Raw genomic sequence first — 17,560 nt, 5'->3', positions numbered from 1 at the left:
GAAAATTGATTTTTCTAATTGTCATTTGACTTGTCCTATACATTGTAAATGTCTTAAGGTACCAATAAATACCTAATTATAATTATTATATCAATGTATTAAGATGAATAGCCACAAATACGCGCCAGTTGTCCTTTTAATTGTTTATTCATGTGAAATTTTTGTTCAAAGGTGAAGTTCATCTTTACTTGAAACTTCCTTCAATTCCTTTCACCTTTATTGATGCAAGATGATTTTTGTTGAAGAATTTAACATTGTTGTAATTATCTGTTAATCCCTTCGGGAGATACCCATTCCCAACCACTGCATCATATGCATTTCATCTTCGGTCTTCGGGTTGATATTTTTGAAATCTACAACTGATGTAACGTATTCAAACTTTAGCCAAAGAAGAACGCGAACATTAACTCTCCTCAAGCTAGTGCATCTTCTAATATATAAAATTCTCGTGTCACAGTTTTCGTTGCCATACTCCTCCGAAACGGCTTGACCGATTTTGATGAAATTTTTTGTGCTTATCCGGTATCTATGAGAATCGGCCAACATCTATTTTTCATCCCCCTAAATGTTAGGGGTAGTCCACCCCTAAAGTTTTTTTTATTTTTTAGACAAAATTTGTAATTTCTATTTTTTTACAAAAATACATACAATCCTCAATTTTCACCCTTCTACGATCAACCCTTATTTTTTAATAGCCATTTTAGTAATTTAATCATTTTTTTTTAGAAATTACTAGGAAATTATTTATATGGCAAAACAACGTTTGCCGGGTCAGCTAGTATTATGATATTATACTGATCTCTTGTATTTTCTATGCAAATAACTGGATTTGGTATGCCTTCGATCAGTTTGTATAAACTTCAATTATGTTCGTCACATATTTTCTGAAGAGATTCGACATTGGGATAAAATACGTAATAACAGAAACTTTTACGTAGAACGGGCAACATAGCGTTGATTTAAAACCCAAAAATGTTTTGACAAGCGTCATAACCCCACGCATTTTCGTACTATACAGAGTTAAATGTGTCGAATTTCCATGGCCAACCGACTGCTAAAATAGAAGTGAATGGAGTATAGTTATATTCGACAGAACACCTATCTGTACGAAAGTTCTGTAACTCAAAATCTATTCGACAGATGTCTATAACATTTTGCACAAACCTTCAAAACGTTTTTTCCCAATCTAATACTGTTTTTCAATTTGATCGGATCAGTATTCAGGAAAATATTGAGAGAATAAAAAAGTTCGTGTATCCAAGCAGGGTTCAGGTAGGTCAATACATGGATGGTGGACCACCCTGGTTATCAATTTGTACGATCTCGTAAAAACTCCAGGTTTCACGTAAGTCCTCAATATCTCTCTTTTCTTCCGGAATATGAACAAAACAAGAAAGGAATAATACATTCGTTGAAAGAAAAAAAAAAAAAAAAAACAGTAAAAACACGCGGGAATCAAAGAAATACCACCTGGTATAACAGCTGAATAACATGACCAGAACGCCGATGTAAATCTAATCGAAAAATCCGTCTCCATCCTTTCCGCATTTATGAAAAACAATGACCGCTCCAGGTACTTTGGCAAAAACAGCCTAGTCGTTCGTATCAATTCAAAATTGGGTCTCGTAGCAAGCTGACTCCTGACTTTATATAGCCATCACGTTGAGTGATGCAGCGGCACATCCAGAGGAATCCGACTGATGAACTCGTCCGACCACTTCTATTTTCATTTATGTCAATACGAATTAATTTGTACTTTGTATGCTGCCGACTCTAGATTTACTATCGCGTTTCATAACGTCATTTTTTACGTCATCAGGTGTTTTCCGGTTCGATGAAAAACGGAGGCTTATTGATGTCGGTTCTTTTTCTGCAGGATCTGGAATTGGTCGACGTTTTTCTGCTGGATGTCAAATTGAGTGTTTCGCAGAAAATTTCCTGGGGAAATTCAATTATATTGAGGGAAATTAGGTTCAGTTGCATCTAATCCTGGAAATTTTAAGGGTCAATCTTCGACTCCTACAAATGTTTTAACAGTATATCCTTGAGATCAAAGTAAACAATTTTTTTTCCTATACCATTCTTTCCGATTCGACCATGATAAAAAGATATAGCCATTTTAAGTTTTCAGAATGAGCTGTGCCACCCCTGGAAAAGCAAAATTATCTTCAGAATAAGCAGCTAAAGCTGTGATACTACACATCTGTGGATCTTAAACAGAGTTGTATTCAGCCAAAATACCTAATTTTTCAAATTTTGCAGATTCTTCTCAATTTTTTAATATCAAATTACTCGAAAACGGCTCATTATACGAGAAAAGTTGAAGAATAGTTTTATTTTAAAAAACGTTCGAATAGTCATTAGATAGAGTACAACTTAGTTTCAAGAGTTGGGTTCTTTGAATTTTTGGTATTTTTATGGTACGTAATGGTCATAATGAGAAAAGTGCAAGACTAAAAATAATTTTTTTTAATGAATTTTCAACAGCCTGTATCTTTGAAACCGAGCCGATTCGGAAAAAAATGGTAAAGGAGAAAAGTGTTTCTTTTGACCTTAAGAATCTACTGTTAAAATATTCGAACGAGTCAAAGACAGCCTGTAGATTGATTTCTTGCGAATATTTTGATTTACATATATTAATTCATTTCCTATAATGATGCTTCAAAGTTTTCATAGCTTAAGTCTCTAGAAAAGGAAGAAAACTGAAAAATAATTGGGTTGAGGTTACTTTGTAAAAAATTTTCGTAACGCCATACTTATCGACCAGCCTGTATATCAGGACGCGCGTTCGAAGCACTTTTATACGACTGCCGCGAGAATTCCGTTTCGATTTCTACGCCCCTGTTTTGAATACAGTGCCCAATACGGGTGAGAGGCAACTAATTGAAATTAAGTTCAACTGTGTTGTTGTCGTAGGTGTATAGCAAAAAGTTGATATACGACCGTGCTGGCTGCTTCCTCCTTCGCTGTCCGTATATTATGCATTCAATGGACAGTTTGAGCGCTAGAAAGTGTAAATCTGTTCGCAGATAACTTAATTTATGTACCTATACTCCGCTAGGTCCATCACGAAACGAAGTTTGAACTGTTTATCCTTGAGAAACTGTTTCGATATAATTATGGAGTGCTGGATCGTAAAATGTAACTGTTAAGGTTCCTTCTTTCAGAATTTCCAGTATCAGGATAAGATATTCAGCTACGAGAGCGCTGGATACTTTTTTCACTAAAACGATCACCATGAACCAAAGAAAGAGAAAGTTCATCAACAGAGCCCTTGAAGTTCTCCAGTGAGAGGGAGTTTGGATGCTCAAGAACAAAAATGCGGTCGCATCGAGCCGTTCTAGATGTCTGTACACCGAGTTTTTTTGATAGGTTGCATGAGTTTACAGTTCTGTGAGGTATATCAGAGCTGTTTTCTCCCCTATGTCATAATGAGCTGTGCCAGCCCTGGAAAAAACAGGATTACCTTCAGAATAACTAGATAAATCTGTTACACTACACAAATGTGGATCTTTTAAAAAGAGATGCATTCGGTCAAAGTACTCAATTTACTGAAATCCAGAGATTTTTTTATTTTTGAACATCAAATTACTCAAAAACGGCGTATCATATGATATGAGAAATACTTTTATTTTACAAAACGTTCAAATATTCATTAGTTAGCCTCAATCTTAGTTTCAAGAGTTGGGTTTTCTGAATTTTTGGTATTTTTATGGTAAGTAATGGTCATAATGATAAAACTGGAAGACGTGGGTAATATCTTGTGTTCGATAAAGATTCATCAAATGAATGAAAAACTATATCCCGAAATTCATTTAATTCGAAGAAACCGTTTGTGAGATAGAACTAAAAATAACATTTTTTATGGGTTTTCAACAGCCTGTACCTTTAAAACAGAGGCGATTCGGAAAAACTGGTGAAGAAAGAAAGTGTTTTCTTTGACTTCAAGAAACTATTGTTGAAATATTTGTATGAGTCAAAGACTCACCCTGCATAAAACATTGAAAGATCTGCCACAGCTCACCAATACTATGGATGGAGGAACCAAATGCTTGGTAAAGTTGAGGTCACGTCTCAGACTAGGTACTTAGAATCCCAGTTCCCAGTTCGTTATGATGTTGCTTAAGTGTTCGGGAATGGAGACTTGTCAAACGAAATTCTGGGACTGTACCTTCTGCTGAGCAATTTTTCAATGAAAACTTTGTGACCAAACTATCAAATAAAGGAAATAGCAATTGTCTCGTTGTTATTGCATGTGAAAATTTAATTTATTCCTGTTGTTTTCATAGATTTATTCTTAACTTTTATTTTGTATCAATAATAATAAAATTTGACAATCTTCATGCCCTAGGCTTAGAAGCAGCCATAGCAAATTCTCTACCAAGACACTCTTAACAATCTTAGTGTCGCCTTGTTTGATCATTCTATACAAAAGTTGAAATGAATGAAATGAAAAACCCAATGAAAAAGCCACGAAGATATGACAAGCAGATTGTTCGTTTATCTAATCACCATGTAAAATTGGAGAATACAAACTGACAGTCACAGATTACACTGCTCTAACTCTACGCTCCATTTTTGGTCATTCGGTTCAGTTTAGAATAGTGTGATAAATTTGTGTAAATTAAAATATCTTTGCACATTCCTGAGCCTCGGTCGTTACTATAGTCGCTGCTAGATGGGCACTCAAGATTACATTCCTACAATAGTGCCACTTGCAATGGTTGCATGTAGACATTCAGAGAAAAGTATGCGACTTAACCTCAAATTGACACGAGTCCTTCTATGAGTCCATCGTTTGACAGAACGCGGCCATTACCGCTCTGCAAGATCGAGATCCAGGAATCGAATTTATTCGACGTGTCCCCACCATTAAAACGTATTTCCAGCAATTAATACCTAAGAACGTTATCTGCGATGCCACAGTGATTAATTGGCTTAATATTTGCTAATTGAGATATTTCAAGTTTCCACTTTATGGACGCGGAGCTCTTGACTGCAATACGACATACGCCATGAAATTTACTCTGACATATCTGGTCATAAAATGAGCTGGTAGCATTAAGTCGGACTGATGAAGATATGGGTAATACGTGGTTTGAAATAGGATCTGTTTATTCTGGTGATATTGTGGTGCACACTTATCGCGGGAATGTCTTCATTTTGAGGATTTATAGGGAGATCGCTGGCTGAATCACGTGGTACGTGGACTGGACTGCAGTGGTTTTCCCTTCTATAGACGCGAATTCAAGACTTCATTAATTTTTCCCTATTTTTCGGATTTTTTTTTGACACTTGTATAAAATGCATCGATACTTGGTGTTTTGTTTTCTATGTCGCTTACGTCCAGTTGTAGGAAAGTCCGTTAAAATTTAATACTCCATCAAAATGTTAATCTTGCATTTTCCCTTCAAAAATGACATGAAATTATTGAGAACATTGAGAGTCTATGATCTATATGTCATTGACATATAGTCTATGTCTATGATCCTAATGGACTTTTCTGTAAATATAGACGTTAGTATATCTGTTATGACCATAGACAGAGAGATTTAGATTGTGCCTTCCCTTTCTATATATGCATGGAATACGGTCGAAAAAGTCTTTTTCTAGAATTTTGATTGGTCCACACTCAACTCTATGTGAACAAAAAAGAGACAGGTAAATGCCCGACGATCATTTCTCTCTTTTTATAAATTAGCCAATTTCATGCTGGCATTGCTCAGTCCATGTCTTTATGTCTATGGTTATCACAGATAAACTAACCCCTCATAAACAGTTCCTCGCCAAAATTAAGGATGAAATACCGTTAAGTATGTACTTAAATACAATAAAGAATGTTGACAACTGTCCTTTGTAGCCATTACTGTTCACATGCCATATTGGATGTAAGTATAATATTAATATTTCAGAATACCTTTGTTTTCTTCCAAAAGATTTTATACAGCGTCTTTATACGTGATTGTAAATAGCAGTAAGCTGTAAGCAACAATTCTGAAGTTCTATGATATTTAGTTCAAAACTCTCAAGTGAGAAGCAGCACAGGATATGTACCTTAAAGCCAACTGCTATGTTACAATAATATATAAATACCCCATATACCATTATCAATAGTGAGACGGATACATCTGAAGTATTCCAAATCTAGACACTTACTTTTGTCAGCGGACAATTTACTTTCGTCCTTGGACTCACCTGAAACAAAAGAAATCTGTTAAAATGGCAATGATCAGGCACAGAAACCGAGGTGTTTTGGTACCTCGTCAACAAGATGCGGTTGTTTGCCGAATTTAGAACCGCGTTTTCAATGAAAAAAAACTAATTCCGGTTTCGTTATAGCGATTATATGAACTTAGGATTAGGAAATTGGGTCGTTTTTTGCATTACAACAGTCGATTTCAAGGAGTCGAAGAACGTTATGAAATTGTTCGGGTTTATTTTCACGGATGAGAGGACTCTTCAGGGATGGACTGGTTATAGGATTTTAGGGATTACAGGGGATGGGATATCAAAATCTGTTTATTCATTAGCAGTGGTAGGTCACAGGAGATTTATAACTGGGACTATTAGATCTTCACCTATTCAATGGTTACCAGTTCTTTCAAACATTGACCGCTCGATATTTGCAGACAGAGACTGCAATGATAAATTCTTGGAATGAACTTCACTCCTTTCCAGACTCATTTCTAATTCTGTCCTATATTCCACAAAATACGCGTAAACTGTCGCGTAAACCCAAATCTTTCTTTAATTTGAATATAAGGACAAGGACATTTGGCAGTCTGATTGGAATAGGTGCACTATTTTCAACCCAGAATTAGTTAGTGAAACCTCGAATTGAGTTCCTGGTTTTGATCTTCCCAGGAAAATATGGTGTATTCTGAATCGTATAAGAACAGGTCACGGACGTTGCAATAGTATGCTTTTCAGGTGAAATTCAGCTGAGAGCCCTAGTTGTGAATGCGGGGAACCAGAAGAAACCATAAATCATCTGGTTAATCATTGTTCGATTTATAAATTTCAGGATGGTTTTAGAGCTATACATGCAGTTTCCGAATTTTTCTTGAATTGGGTTGTCAATTTTAGGTCAATCTGACATATTGAATCTAATTTTATTATTCAATCTTTTTCTGATTTTGTTTTCTCTCTATTTCAGATAAAATTTTTTGGTATCTTGGATAAGACTTTCTGGATTTTCCTTTTTGTAGGAGAAAGAATCAATTTTTGCAGTGCGTGATGCCCTTCAATATGGAATATTTCAGCTTATTTCGTGAACAATTACAATTCACTACATTCACGGGGAGAAAGGGTTGTTTTACTGAGGTTTTTCCCTAAGCTCTTGTATTATACACCAATTTGTATGGTACCCCGTTAACGCTAACCTCTGCTAAAACTGTATCTCATACACATGCTAAAATTATTGTCTGCTGTTAAAGATTGTAATGCTCTGTATCAAAAGAATATATATGCAGAGGGAGCTCGGAAACCAGGAGGCCAGTATAAGCGATTCAAGGATATACTGCATCAATCTCTAAAATCAGTTAATGCCAATCATAACTAGGAACAACTTGAGTTAGACAGGTCACAGTGGAGGTCTTTGGTCCACAGCTATAATGAAGACTCGAGAAGAATACAGCGGCGGCCAGATCTGGTTGGTGACTATCTATGCCCAGAGTGTGGCAGGATCTGTAGGTTACGGTTGGGTCTCTTCAGTCTTCAGTACAGGAAGGCACACAGTCGCAAGTAGCCCTAAGAAATTATATGTTTGATCGCACCGATGGTCTGGTTTTTTAGTCTTTTTGTAGATTTACTCTCGGTAACAAGATTCAGCAATGAATGAATAAATGGATTATACACATGCTATAGGTAATTATTGTTCAAGGTTAAAAATTGTAATGCTCTATATCAGAAGAATAAACAGGGTGTTTCTGAATTGATGCGAATGATTTCAATGGGTGATTCTTAAGCGAAAATCGCAAGCATATAACTTTTTGTTCAACACCCTTTTCCCTTCATGTTACAGCCTTTTGAAATTAGGTTTTTCTTCAATAAATCCACTTTGGAAAAATTTAGAAGAATGAAATTTGGCAGATAATTGATGCTAATAAAATGGCAGTTTTTGAGTAATTTTGTTACCCTGAAATGTGATCACAAGGGGCTTAAAAAACAACCCCTATAATATTCTGCATCAGAACTTTTCAATTCGCCTATATTTTCCTTTTAAAAAAAATTGATTCACAAAGACAGACTCAATCTGCAACTTTTTCATATCTTGACTTTTTATCATAAAGTAGTTAGTTTGATCACGAAAAAAATAAAATACTGCTCAGACACTTTTACCCATAGACATAGAGACATGGACTGAGCAATGCCAACATGAAATTGGCTATTTATTAGAAAGAGAGAAAAGCTCGTCGGGACATTACCTTTCTCTTTTTTGTTCACATAGAGGTGAGTGTAGACCAATCAAAATTCTAGAAAAAGACAACTGCATTCCCGACGTGTTTTTCTCTCTGTCACTTTTTTTTGACCGTATTTCATGCATAGATATAAAGGGAAGGCACAGTCCATGTCTCTATGTCTATGCTTTTACCATAAGTTCAGAGAGAGGTTATCATTCATTAAAAAAATCAAATAGGCTGCTGTCAAATGAAGTCGTATGACAAATAGTTTTATTGTCCTGATTTTCTCAATCTCAATTTTCAATGTGGAAATATTAAGTAAAAACAATTTGTTTTTAATTAATTTTAAAGGGCTGTAACTTGGAGGGAAAAGGGTGTTGAACAAAAAGTTATATGAAAGACCCCCCTTAATTTTTGCTAAAGAATCACCCATTGAAATCTTTCGCATCAATTCAGAAACACCTTGTATTTTAACGCTTTGCAATCATTATGTTATATTAGATGCTGTTGAGAGTGTTGAGATGAATTCACCACAGTATAGCAAAACCAAATCCCTTACTAATTAGGAATTCTCGCCGACAATGAATTTATTAAATGCGATTGGTTTATTAGTCGACAATATTAGTCTCTTCACAAACCTTTTAGGGCTTTCACTCCCAATCTCTGAAACAAAATCAATTAAAAATGAAATCAACGATTTGCTCCTGCGTCTGATATAGACTCCGAAACGTTACGAAGAATTATAGTTTCAACGATATTTATTTTGAGTTCATTGTCAGGCAACAATTTTTTCTAGTTAATTTGCTCCTGACAAATTAGTGCAAGAATTCACGCAGGAGCAAATCGTTGATTTCATTTTTAATTGATTTTGTTTCAGAGATTGGGAGTGAAAGCCCTAAAAGGTTTGTGAAGAGATGCAAAATCCTCCCAAAATAAATTTCAATCGATATCTGACAATATTAGTGCTGGCGGTCAAAGTGTTGAATGACAATCCCCAGCACTGTTCGACTGTGTACTTGCTATTGGAACCTATATACTGTACATAAGCATCTTTTAGGAGTATTATATTTCTTTCCATCTTGGTTAGTTCAGGTTTGATATTCATTGAGAGTATAGATCGACCTCCGTTAAATCGACTGAATCAATATTACAGATTGTTTCACAAAGTGCGTTTCATTGAAGAAAAATTCATCCTAAACCAACCTAATTTCCAACAGATGCAATTTAAGTGAGATTTGCTTCCGCGACTCCTCAAGTTGTACATTTCATCGCCACATCCTAAATTACAACCCCTCTAAGTACGAGATCCACATGTAATCCCGCGATTTTCCAGCAGGTGAAACTGGGTCTTCGCCCCCACATCCTCGGCACCTCAAGGTCATACACCTGTGCCCACCGCCGCCGTCGATTCCCATACAGCCGTGGAATCCCAGTCGTATCGACACCTGTTCGCCGAAAAAAAAGGCGATGCCGAAGCAGAGCAGCGAACCGCAATCGGCGCCACGATCGCAGTTTACAAGGTGTAAACGAGCCTTGGCCGGCCGGCGATCGCGTGTCAGATGGCGTTGCGGGGGCGTGGACCGGGTCAGGGGTCGCGGGAGAGGCTCGGGCACGTACCCGGGAACCGTTGGTCGCCGGGTACCTGGGGCCGAGCGGCCCGCGGTGCGGAGATTCAAAAGTGGAAGCGGCGGACGCTCGGCGGCGGCTCTCGGCCGAGGTGTCATAATTGCTGGTTCTGGCCGAGCCGAAACGGTACCCAGAGGACCGAAGATTGAGCGTAAAGTCGGTTCTGGGGAATTGAGGCGAAAGCGGTAAATGCTCTTCAAACGCTCGGACCGTTCAATCTAGGAGTTCTAACTAGGCATTTCTGAAGATTCGAAGATGAATGAGTTGCTGGTGAGATTTCACTTGAACCATATGACCTCTTATTCCTGAATTGTCGTATGACTTATGGTTGTATTTAAAGGTGAGGTTTTTTTTTTACAGAAGGTAGAACTGGTAGAGATAGAGTATTTCTCTAAGGAATTAACGGATGATTAGGGAAAAGTCGGATAGTACCGGACAGCGAGTATCATTGGACATTGGATTTATCATTTTACTCCCTCCTTTGAATGGCGAAACGAATTGATTCTATGCAAGCACACTTGCATAGTTGCAGCACACTTCAGTTGACCTGGATATTTTCAGCCCTTTAGGAAATAAACGTTAAATTGTGATTTTTTGTGATTGACACATGGACAGAATAAACTTTGAAGTCTCTCTTCTTTTGATTGGTAGGTGTTCAGATGGTCTCCTAGGCATAGTCCAAGCATTAATGAGTAGTGAGAATGAAAACGTGTACAAATACCCTGCATTTTGAATATCTCCCCAGTAAATGCCTAATTGATTTCAAGGTGCATATCGGGTGTCACCGGACACAAGCATGTCGGACAAAAATAATTTCAATATTTTGTTATAAAAATGCCGAAGTCATTAGGTTCTAGAAAATCTCCTGAAAACCAAATTATTCCAACAGAGATCAACGAACGAAATACTTCATGCTCAGCACGAATTCATAAAAAAAATTTTTGTGATAATCTCCAAAAAATTTTGCCAGTTTCGAATGCTGCAGAACACAGAATAGTTAAAAAAAATACTTGAAAAAAGTGCTCACTTGCACTCCATTATAAATTACTTGGAAGAGGAATATGAAAATGAGGCTAAAGGAGTAAAAAAAAATTGAACGAAAGTTTAAATCAAAATATTTCGAAAGTAGTTGAAAAAAAAAAACAGAAACTAAAATTTTCATCCAAACGAAAGAACACGAGAGCAGGAAACTTATTTTTTCATTTGCCATGAATGTTTCGACGAAGACTGGATCCAGTGTTGTGAGCAGAGACAACCCAAGGTTGTCTCTGGTTGTGAGTGTAATGGATTGGTCTATGAGGGATGCTCTGACGTAGAAAAGGGTCATACGTATTATAGGTGTGATAATTGTCGAACAAAATGTTCACTTTATTTTGTTTGAACGATGTATGTTTATTTTATGAAGTGTATGTTTTTAACTTTTCAGGACATGTGAAGTACTTATATGTGGAATAATCATTTCAAACTAAGTTTTTTGGGAAATTCGAGAATAAATTTATGTTTTACTATTTTTTCGTATTACGTCCGGTACTACCGGACTTTCCCCTATACAAAATGTTAAATTCTTCAACCAAAACCATCTTACATCAATGGACATCAAAATAATTAAAAGAATTTATAAGGCAAGAGGAACTTCACCATCAGACCAGAATTTCACATAAATTAAAGATTGATAGGACAACTTTCTGATATTTATGGCTGTTTATTTTTCAATTCCTCAATATAATATGCAGGGTGTATTTTAAGGTCAGCCTTTTTTTTCAACAGAAGGTAAAACTGGTGAAAATGAAGCGTTTCACCAGAAATCACCTATACAAAACTTTCAAAATGACAAAGTTGAAAAAAAAATTGAAACTGATTTCTGAAATAGATCTTAATACGACCCTAGACTGTTTGTTAGCTGAATTATCGCAAAGCAGTGGGAAAAAACTCATCCCCTGATTCGACCATGTGGTTTCGTTTAGGATATTGACTTGTTCGATATTTACGTGGTGGTGAAAATGGAAACTTAGGATTGCCAAATTGTTCTCATTATTTTTCATTAACGTTCACGGTTTTATAAAATGGCTTATTTCGATACCAACTGACAGAAGGGACTTAGGACACAAGTGTAAAAAATAGAATAATACTTCAAAATCTCACCAATAAAATTCGTCCAAATTATTCACGAATTTTTTCACAATGGGCATCACAATCTTCTTGTTAGAACATTCCAAGAATCGTCGTAAAATGGGTTGAAATAGGGAAACATCATAGAACTTTTTCAACATAATTAACATAAGCACTTTCAAAAAACTGCCTCGATTTACTATATTTTTTTTAATCACTCTAAATTGCACGATACAACAATCATGATTCTCTCAAAAGTGACCTGATGCATCTAATCCGATTAACTTGGTACTGAACCATTCATTGTCCTGTCATATGTTTATGTTTTGTTTCGTTTTTGCGATGCCGGAGTCACCTTCCACAGTGCCGTACTTGAAATTCAATGAAATTTTGTCGAACTTCTAGGGGTTCTATCTCAGCCATCTTGGATATTTTATATAAAAAATTTTTGGTGAAACGACTTATTTTGATGAGTTCTACCTTCTGTCAAAAAAAAGCCTGACCTTTGAAAACACTCTGTATAGTTCATAGGGCAAAATTCGTTGTCTACTGAGGGAATCTCGAGAACCATAAGTGCTAGAATAAAATGGATGAAACATTCCCGAGCTCTTTTCAGGAAAACAAAGAATGGTGAAATCTATAGCCTCCTACGATTCTTCGTTTTCGAGTTATTAACAAAAAATTACATTTTGACGGTTTCGGAAAGTTCACATAACTTTTTCGCTTCGAAGTTATGGATCCGAAACTTGAACCTTCTTAGGCACTTTTATGCCTAGAATATACTGACGAAAGATTTTTTCCAATTGAAAAATAACAGATTCAAAAAAGTTTGCATATAAATAAACGAAAGTCCACCTAATGATTCGAAATGAAAAAATATTTTGAGCTCATCAGTGTATTCTACGAAAAAAAGTGGCTGCCTCTTATAAAACAACGAAGTTTGTAGTATTTTTTCGTGTTAACGACAACGTCGCAACATTGAAAATTTTTTATTGAGACAAATCAGAATCTTGAACCCTAGCTCCCAAATTGTCAGAACAATCCCTATGATCAGTTCTCCATTAACGGCCACCCATCGTGAGACACCCTGTATATTCTTGTGAATGTCAGCAATATGTGATTCATTACCATATACATATGTGTGGATAACCATTTGCATAAAATCAAGATAGGAACAATTAATAACATCCTAGCAACAACATACTCGAACAACTTCCGCTATAGGCATTTCAAATTCCATTATATTGCTCATTGCCAAAACTATTTCGACAGAATAGAAAAAAAACTCTCAGTGCCATATATTCCTCGAACAATCCAATATCGTAGTTTCAAAAAATGTACGTTTCGTTACCATATATTGAGACTTCAAATTAGTTCGATCCTTTTTTTATGGCACAGATTCAGATTTCAAAGTGTTGCCTTAAGATCTATTGCTCATCAGAGCTGTTTCAATAAACTCCAGTATCTGGAATGGCTTCAAGGATCACTGATTCATTTACATATATGATTCATTACCAAATGCATAAATGTGTAGATAAGTGTTTGCTTAGAGTCGAAAAGAAACCATTTGTGGTATTTATGGCCATAATTCTCAAACCACGCAACACTCAGTATGTTACAGTATATGTGGTGCATATACTGCATGTATTGGATTCACAGCCTTATTACCCCAAACACCCAATCTTGAAACCTTAGCTATATTATGGTTTATTGTTCATCACCAACATATATGTATGTATTTCTCAAGTCACAAAATATTTCCTCTGTAAAATTCAACATTTGGACCAGTAGGGGAGACTGGGGAGGGTTGATACGTTTTTTGGAATTTTTATTCTGGAAACTGAATTATATGAAGAAACAGGACTTTTCTTATATTATATAATTCTTCAATTAATCGTTCAACAAAATAAATATAGAAGTCTCAAAACATAACCATCTTATTCTACACAGAACGTTGAACACAAAAACATGCAAACTGTCTCAAGCCTCCCCACATATGGGAGGATTGATACGATGTACTGGGAGAGTAATCGAGAGGATTATTAAGCTCAGTAGGTAGGTCAGCAATGATACTGGCTTGCTTTGGTCCCATAGGTGTAGAAAAATCATGAACTGGTCGGTTAGTCACTTCCGCACAAGAAAAGTCGTCCTCGTTAAATACATGGGGATTGTACGGATAAATTCCAGTTGTTAAAAATCCTTTTGATATGTTGGATGGTGAAAACGCCTTCATGTAGGCCTATCCAACTAGCTACGGAATATTTTTTTGAAGATGATTCATGTATCAGGCCTCCCAACGACAAATGTCTCAAACCTCCCCGAAAGCAATTTTTAAAGTGATTCATGTTTTCATCTTATTCTCATATATTTTGAAAACCGAATAAAACTGTAAATTGAGTAGTTTTATGCATATTTCCCAGTGAAATGTTTGTTTATGCCGAAGAATTAATGCATGATCATAAAACCCTTAGGTAACTTGAGTAAAAACTTACAATTTCTCACCTCGAAACAATCTTCGTTGAATATTTCACAAACAAACTACTGTAAGCCTTACAGATTAACGTCACGCAATGCCCTCTGCCAAAGAATAGTGTTCACTAGTATAAAACTTTTGAAAACGGCTACAGATCGCGGATATAAGCCTGTATCAAGCCTCCCCATGTATCAATGCTCCCTAGTCTCCCCTAAATGCAACGGTTTATAAATATAATATCATCAGTCAGAGAAGACTGATGAGGAAAGATATATTTGGGACCCAAAATTCAGAGGAGGTTATAGAGGGGCATCACATCCTGGTTCTAAACTACAATCTTCCATCATCCCGGAGTTTCACTAGGAAACACGAGCAGTTATTTCATAAACTAACTGGATAATTTCATTCTCGACCATCGCGATCTTTTCCTCTATATACTGCGTGTTTCTAATTACCGGCCTTTATTTATTACTGATATAATGATGTTAATTAATAACACCAGTAAAAATCGCTAATTGAATGCGATTCGTTGCGTGCATTTCAAGCATTCTTGTACCAATCCGACAAGCACTGTTATAATGGGAATATCACAGTATCGTAATTTGTCACCACGTTGTGGAATGATGTTAATGACCCTTTGAAAAACGTTTTTGAATTTCTGCAATTGCTCGATACGATTCTTCACATTATACTCTTTGAATATGGTGGGCTGATTCATTTTTGGAGTGTTGGAACTTGATTTCAGTTCGCCCTATTGGTTACTTCATACTTCACCCAATACATAAAACACGAGCTGTGACCAAGAAGCGAAATAGAATTGGGCAAAAAAGGTTTGTACTCCATTCTCTACATCTATTGATCTTTATGTAGTTGGAGATGGTTTGATTCAGACTTGATGAGGCCCTAAGCTATACGAGGATGAATTGATATTAGCCTAGACCAGTTCCATGCATAAAAAAATATTGCGTTACCATAGCAACGAACAATAACTCATTAGAAGTGTCAGTGTGAGGTTTGAGGTCAAAAAAGTAAACCAGAGTTACGCAATAAATTGAAAGAAAGGAGATGTTTACTGAAATTGTGAAAATCGAAAAATTGGAGTATCGAGTCATCATCCAGTATTTAAAGGGGTTAACAGGTAAGCAGATTTACGAAGATATGCTTAATATCCTTGGTGATCAATGTCCTTCGTATGCGACCGTGAAAAATTGGACTGCAAGCTTCAAAAGAGGTAAATTTTCCATTGAAGATGTGCAAGGGTAGAAGCATCGCGTTCGATCTGTGCTCGATTTGAAAACGATATAGACCTTTTAAACCGAATTGTTACTATGGATGAGACTTGGGTACATTTCTACGATCCAGAAACAAAGCAACAATCGATGGAATGGCGACACTCTGGTTCTCCAAGACCTAAGAAGTTTCGTGTCCAAAAATCAGCTGGAAAAGTTCTTGCTTCAGTATTTTGGGATTGCCATGGAGTTATTCTGATTGATTTCTTAGATAAAGGTAGAACAATAACTATTCGACATTACTGACCACTCTACGGAAAAAAATTGAAGAGAAAAGACCTGGAAAGCTATCCAAAGGTATTTTGTTTTTGCAGGATAACGCCCCTGCACACAAATCTCATGTTGCCATGCAAAACATTCGTGATTTAGGGTTTGAATCACTAGAACCCCCCCTTATTCACCAAATTTGGCTCCATCCGACTATCTTCGCTTTCCTCAACTGAAAAAAATTTTAAAATGTCATAAATTTTCTTCCAACGAGGAGGTAATAAAAGCTGTGGAGGTCTGGTTTGCAGAGCAAGAAGAAACATTTTTTTTAAAGGTCTAGAGACGTCGCAAATTCGCTGTAATAAAGGTATCCAATTAAGAGGAGAATATGTTGAGTAATGAAATATTTTGACATTGAAATTTTGTTTGGTTGTATAGTAGGCTAAGAATTTTTTAATATACGTATGTGATATCAGGATTTTCATATACATGGAAGAGGATTAAACTGAAATAGAATCAAGAACTATTGTAAGAAATCCACTTTATAGGCTCCAGTAAGGATCAGAAGAATGTTACTCCTCGACCAGCTTGTTCAAGAACGTAAAAGGAGGTAGCAAGCAATAAATAAATTCACGAGCTAACAAACATCAACAATCAGTGCTCCTTTTTTTTTGAAAAAAAAAATTACAATCAAGAACATAACTAAACTATCACCACACGGTAATACAATGCTAAACCCGTTAAGTCCTGCTGTCTGACGTTGCTCTTCATCCAAACATCAAAAAACGTAAATCCTTCAACCAATTCGAAACCACGATGTGGTAATGGAGAACTCAAACATGGGGCGATAATAATTATATGTCCATTATATATGTATATGGATAGAAAGTAACGATGCAGCCACGTACTGAACTACCGAAGGAACGATTATCTGATTCAAAACGGTTGTTTATTCAAATAAAGAGTTGCTATAACGTGCCTATATTAATGGGCTGGAATATACTGAGCATGAATCTATTTTCTCGGTATGTAGGACATAAGTTCCTTAATTAAATCGTCAGATCTCTTGCTAGAGGGCACCAATCCATATTATCCAGAGCTGATTTGGATCAGGTGTGATGTCTTATACGGCTCTGTCCATATTTTGAGGTCTCTGTCCATATTTTGAGGTCTAAGGGTTTTCCTCCCCCATTTATGAGTTTGGTATCGAAATATTGATTTTTGAGTTAATTTGTAATGTAATTGTTATGAGGAAGTCTTAACTGAACCCAACTTTTTGGGAATTTTTCGAAGGTAATCTTTAGAGTGGTTTATCTTCCAGGAAAATTATCGTAGATCTAAACGTGATACATGTTCTGAAAGAGCAGCTCTTCTAGTAGAAAATTTGAGAACTTTATCCATTTCGGCACAACAGTTCGGTCTTGAGGAAGTTTTAACTGAACCCAACTTTTTGG

The 17,560-nt window shown here is 36.2% G+C and overlaps 1 protein-coding gene across 3 annotated transcripts in view; it reads right to left on the bottom strand.

Annotated features, from left to right (window-relative positions):
* LOC123322730 (paired box protein Pax-5) overlaps positions 1-17,560 on the bottom strand; it is a 189,478-nt gene that overhangs the window by 87,998 nt on the left and 83,920 nt on the right. For 2 of the 3 annotated variants that reach the window (XM_044910722.1, XM_044910724.1), the window contains exon 4: positions 6,157-6,195. The exons of the other annotated variant lie outside the window; for it this stretch is intronic. In XM_044910722.1, coding sequence (XP_044766657.1) covers positions 6,157-6,195 — 39 coding nt within the window. The remainder of the gene's footprint in view (positions 1-6,156; positions 6,196-17,560) is intronic. 3 annotated transcript variants of the gene reach the window in all.

The sequence above is a fragment of the Coccinella septempunctata genome, chromosome 1, assembly GCF_907165205.1.
Source record: "Coccinella septempunctata chromosome 1, icCocSept1.1, whole genome shotgun sequence".
NCBI lineage: Eukaryota > Metazoa > Arthropoda > Insecta > Coleoptera > Coccinellidae > Coccinella > Coccinella septempunctata.
Note: the sequence above shows the minus strand (reverse complement) of the source record. Positions and strands in the feature narration are given on the sequence as shown.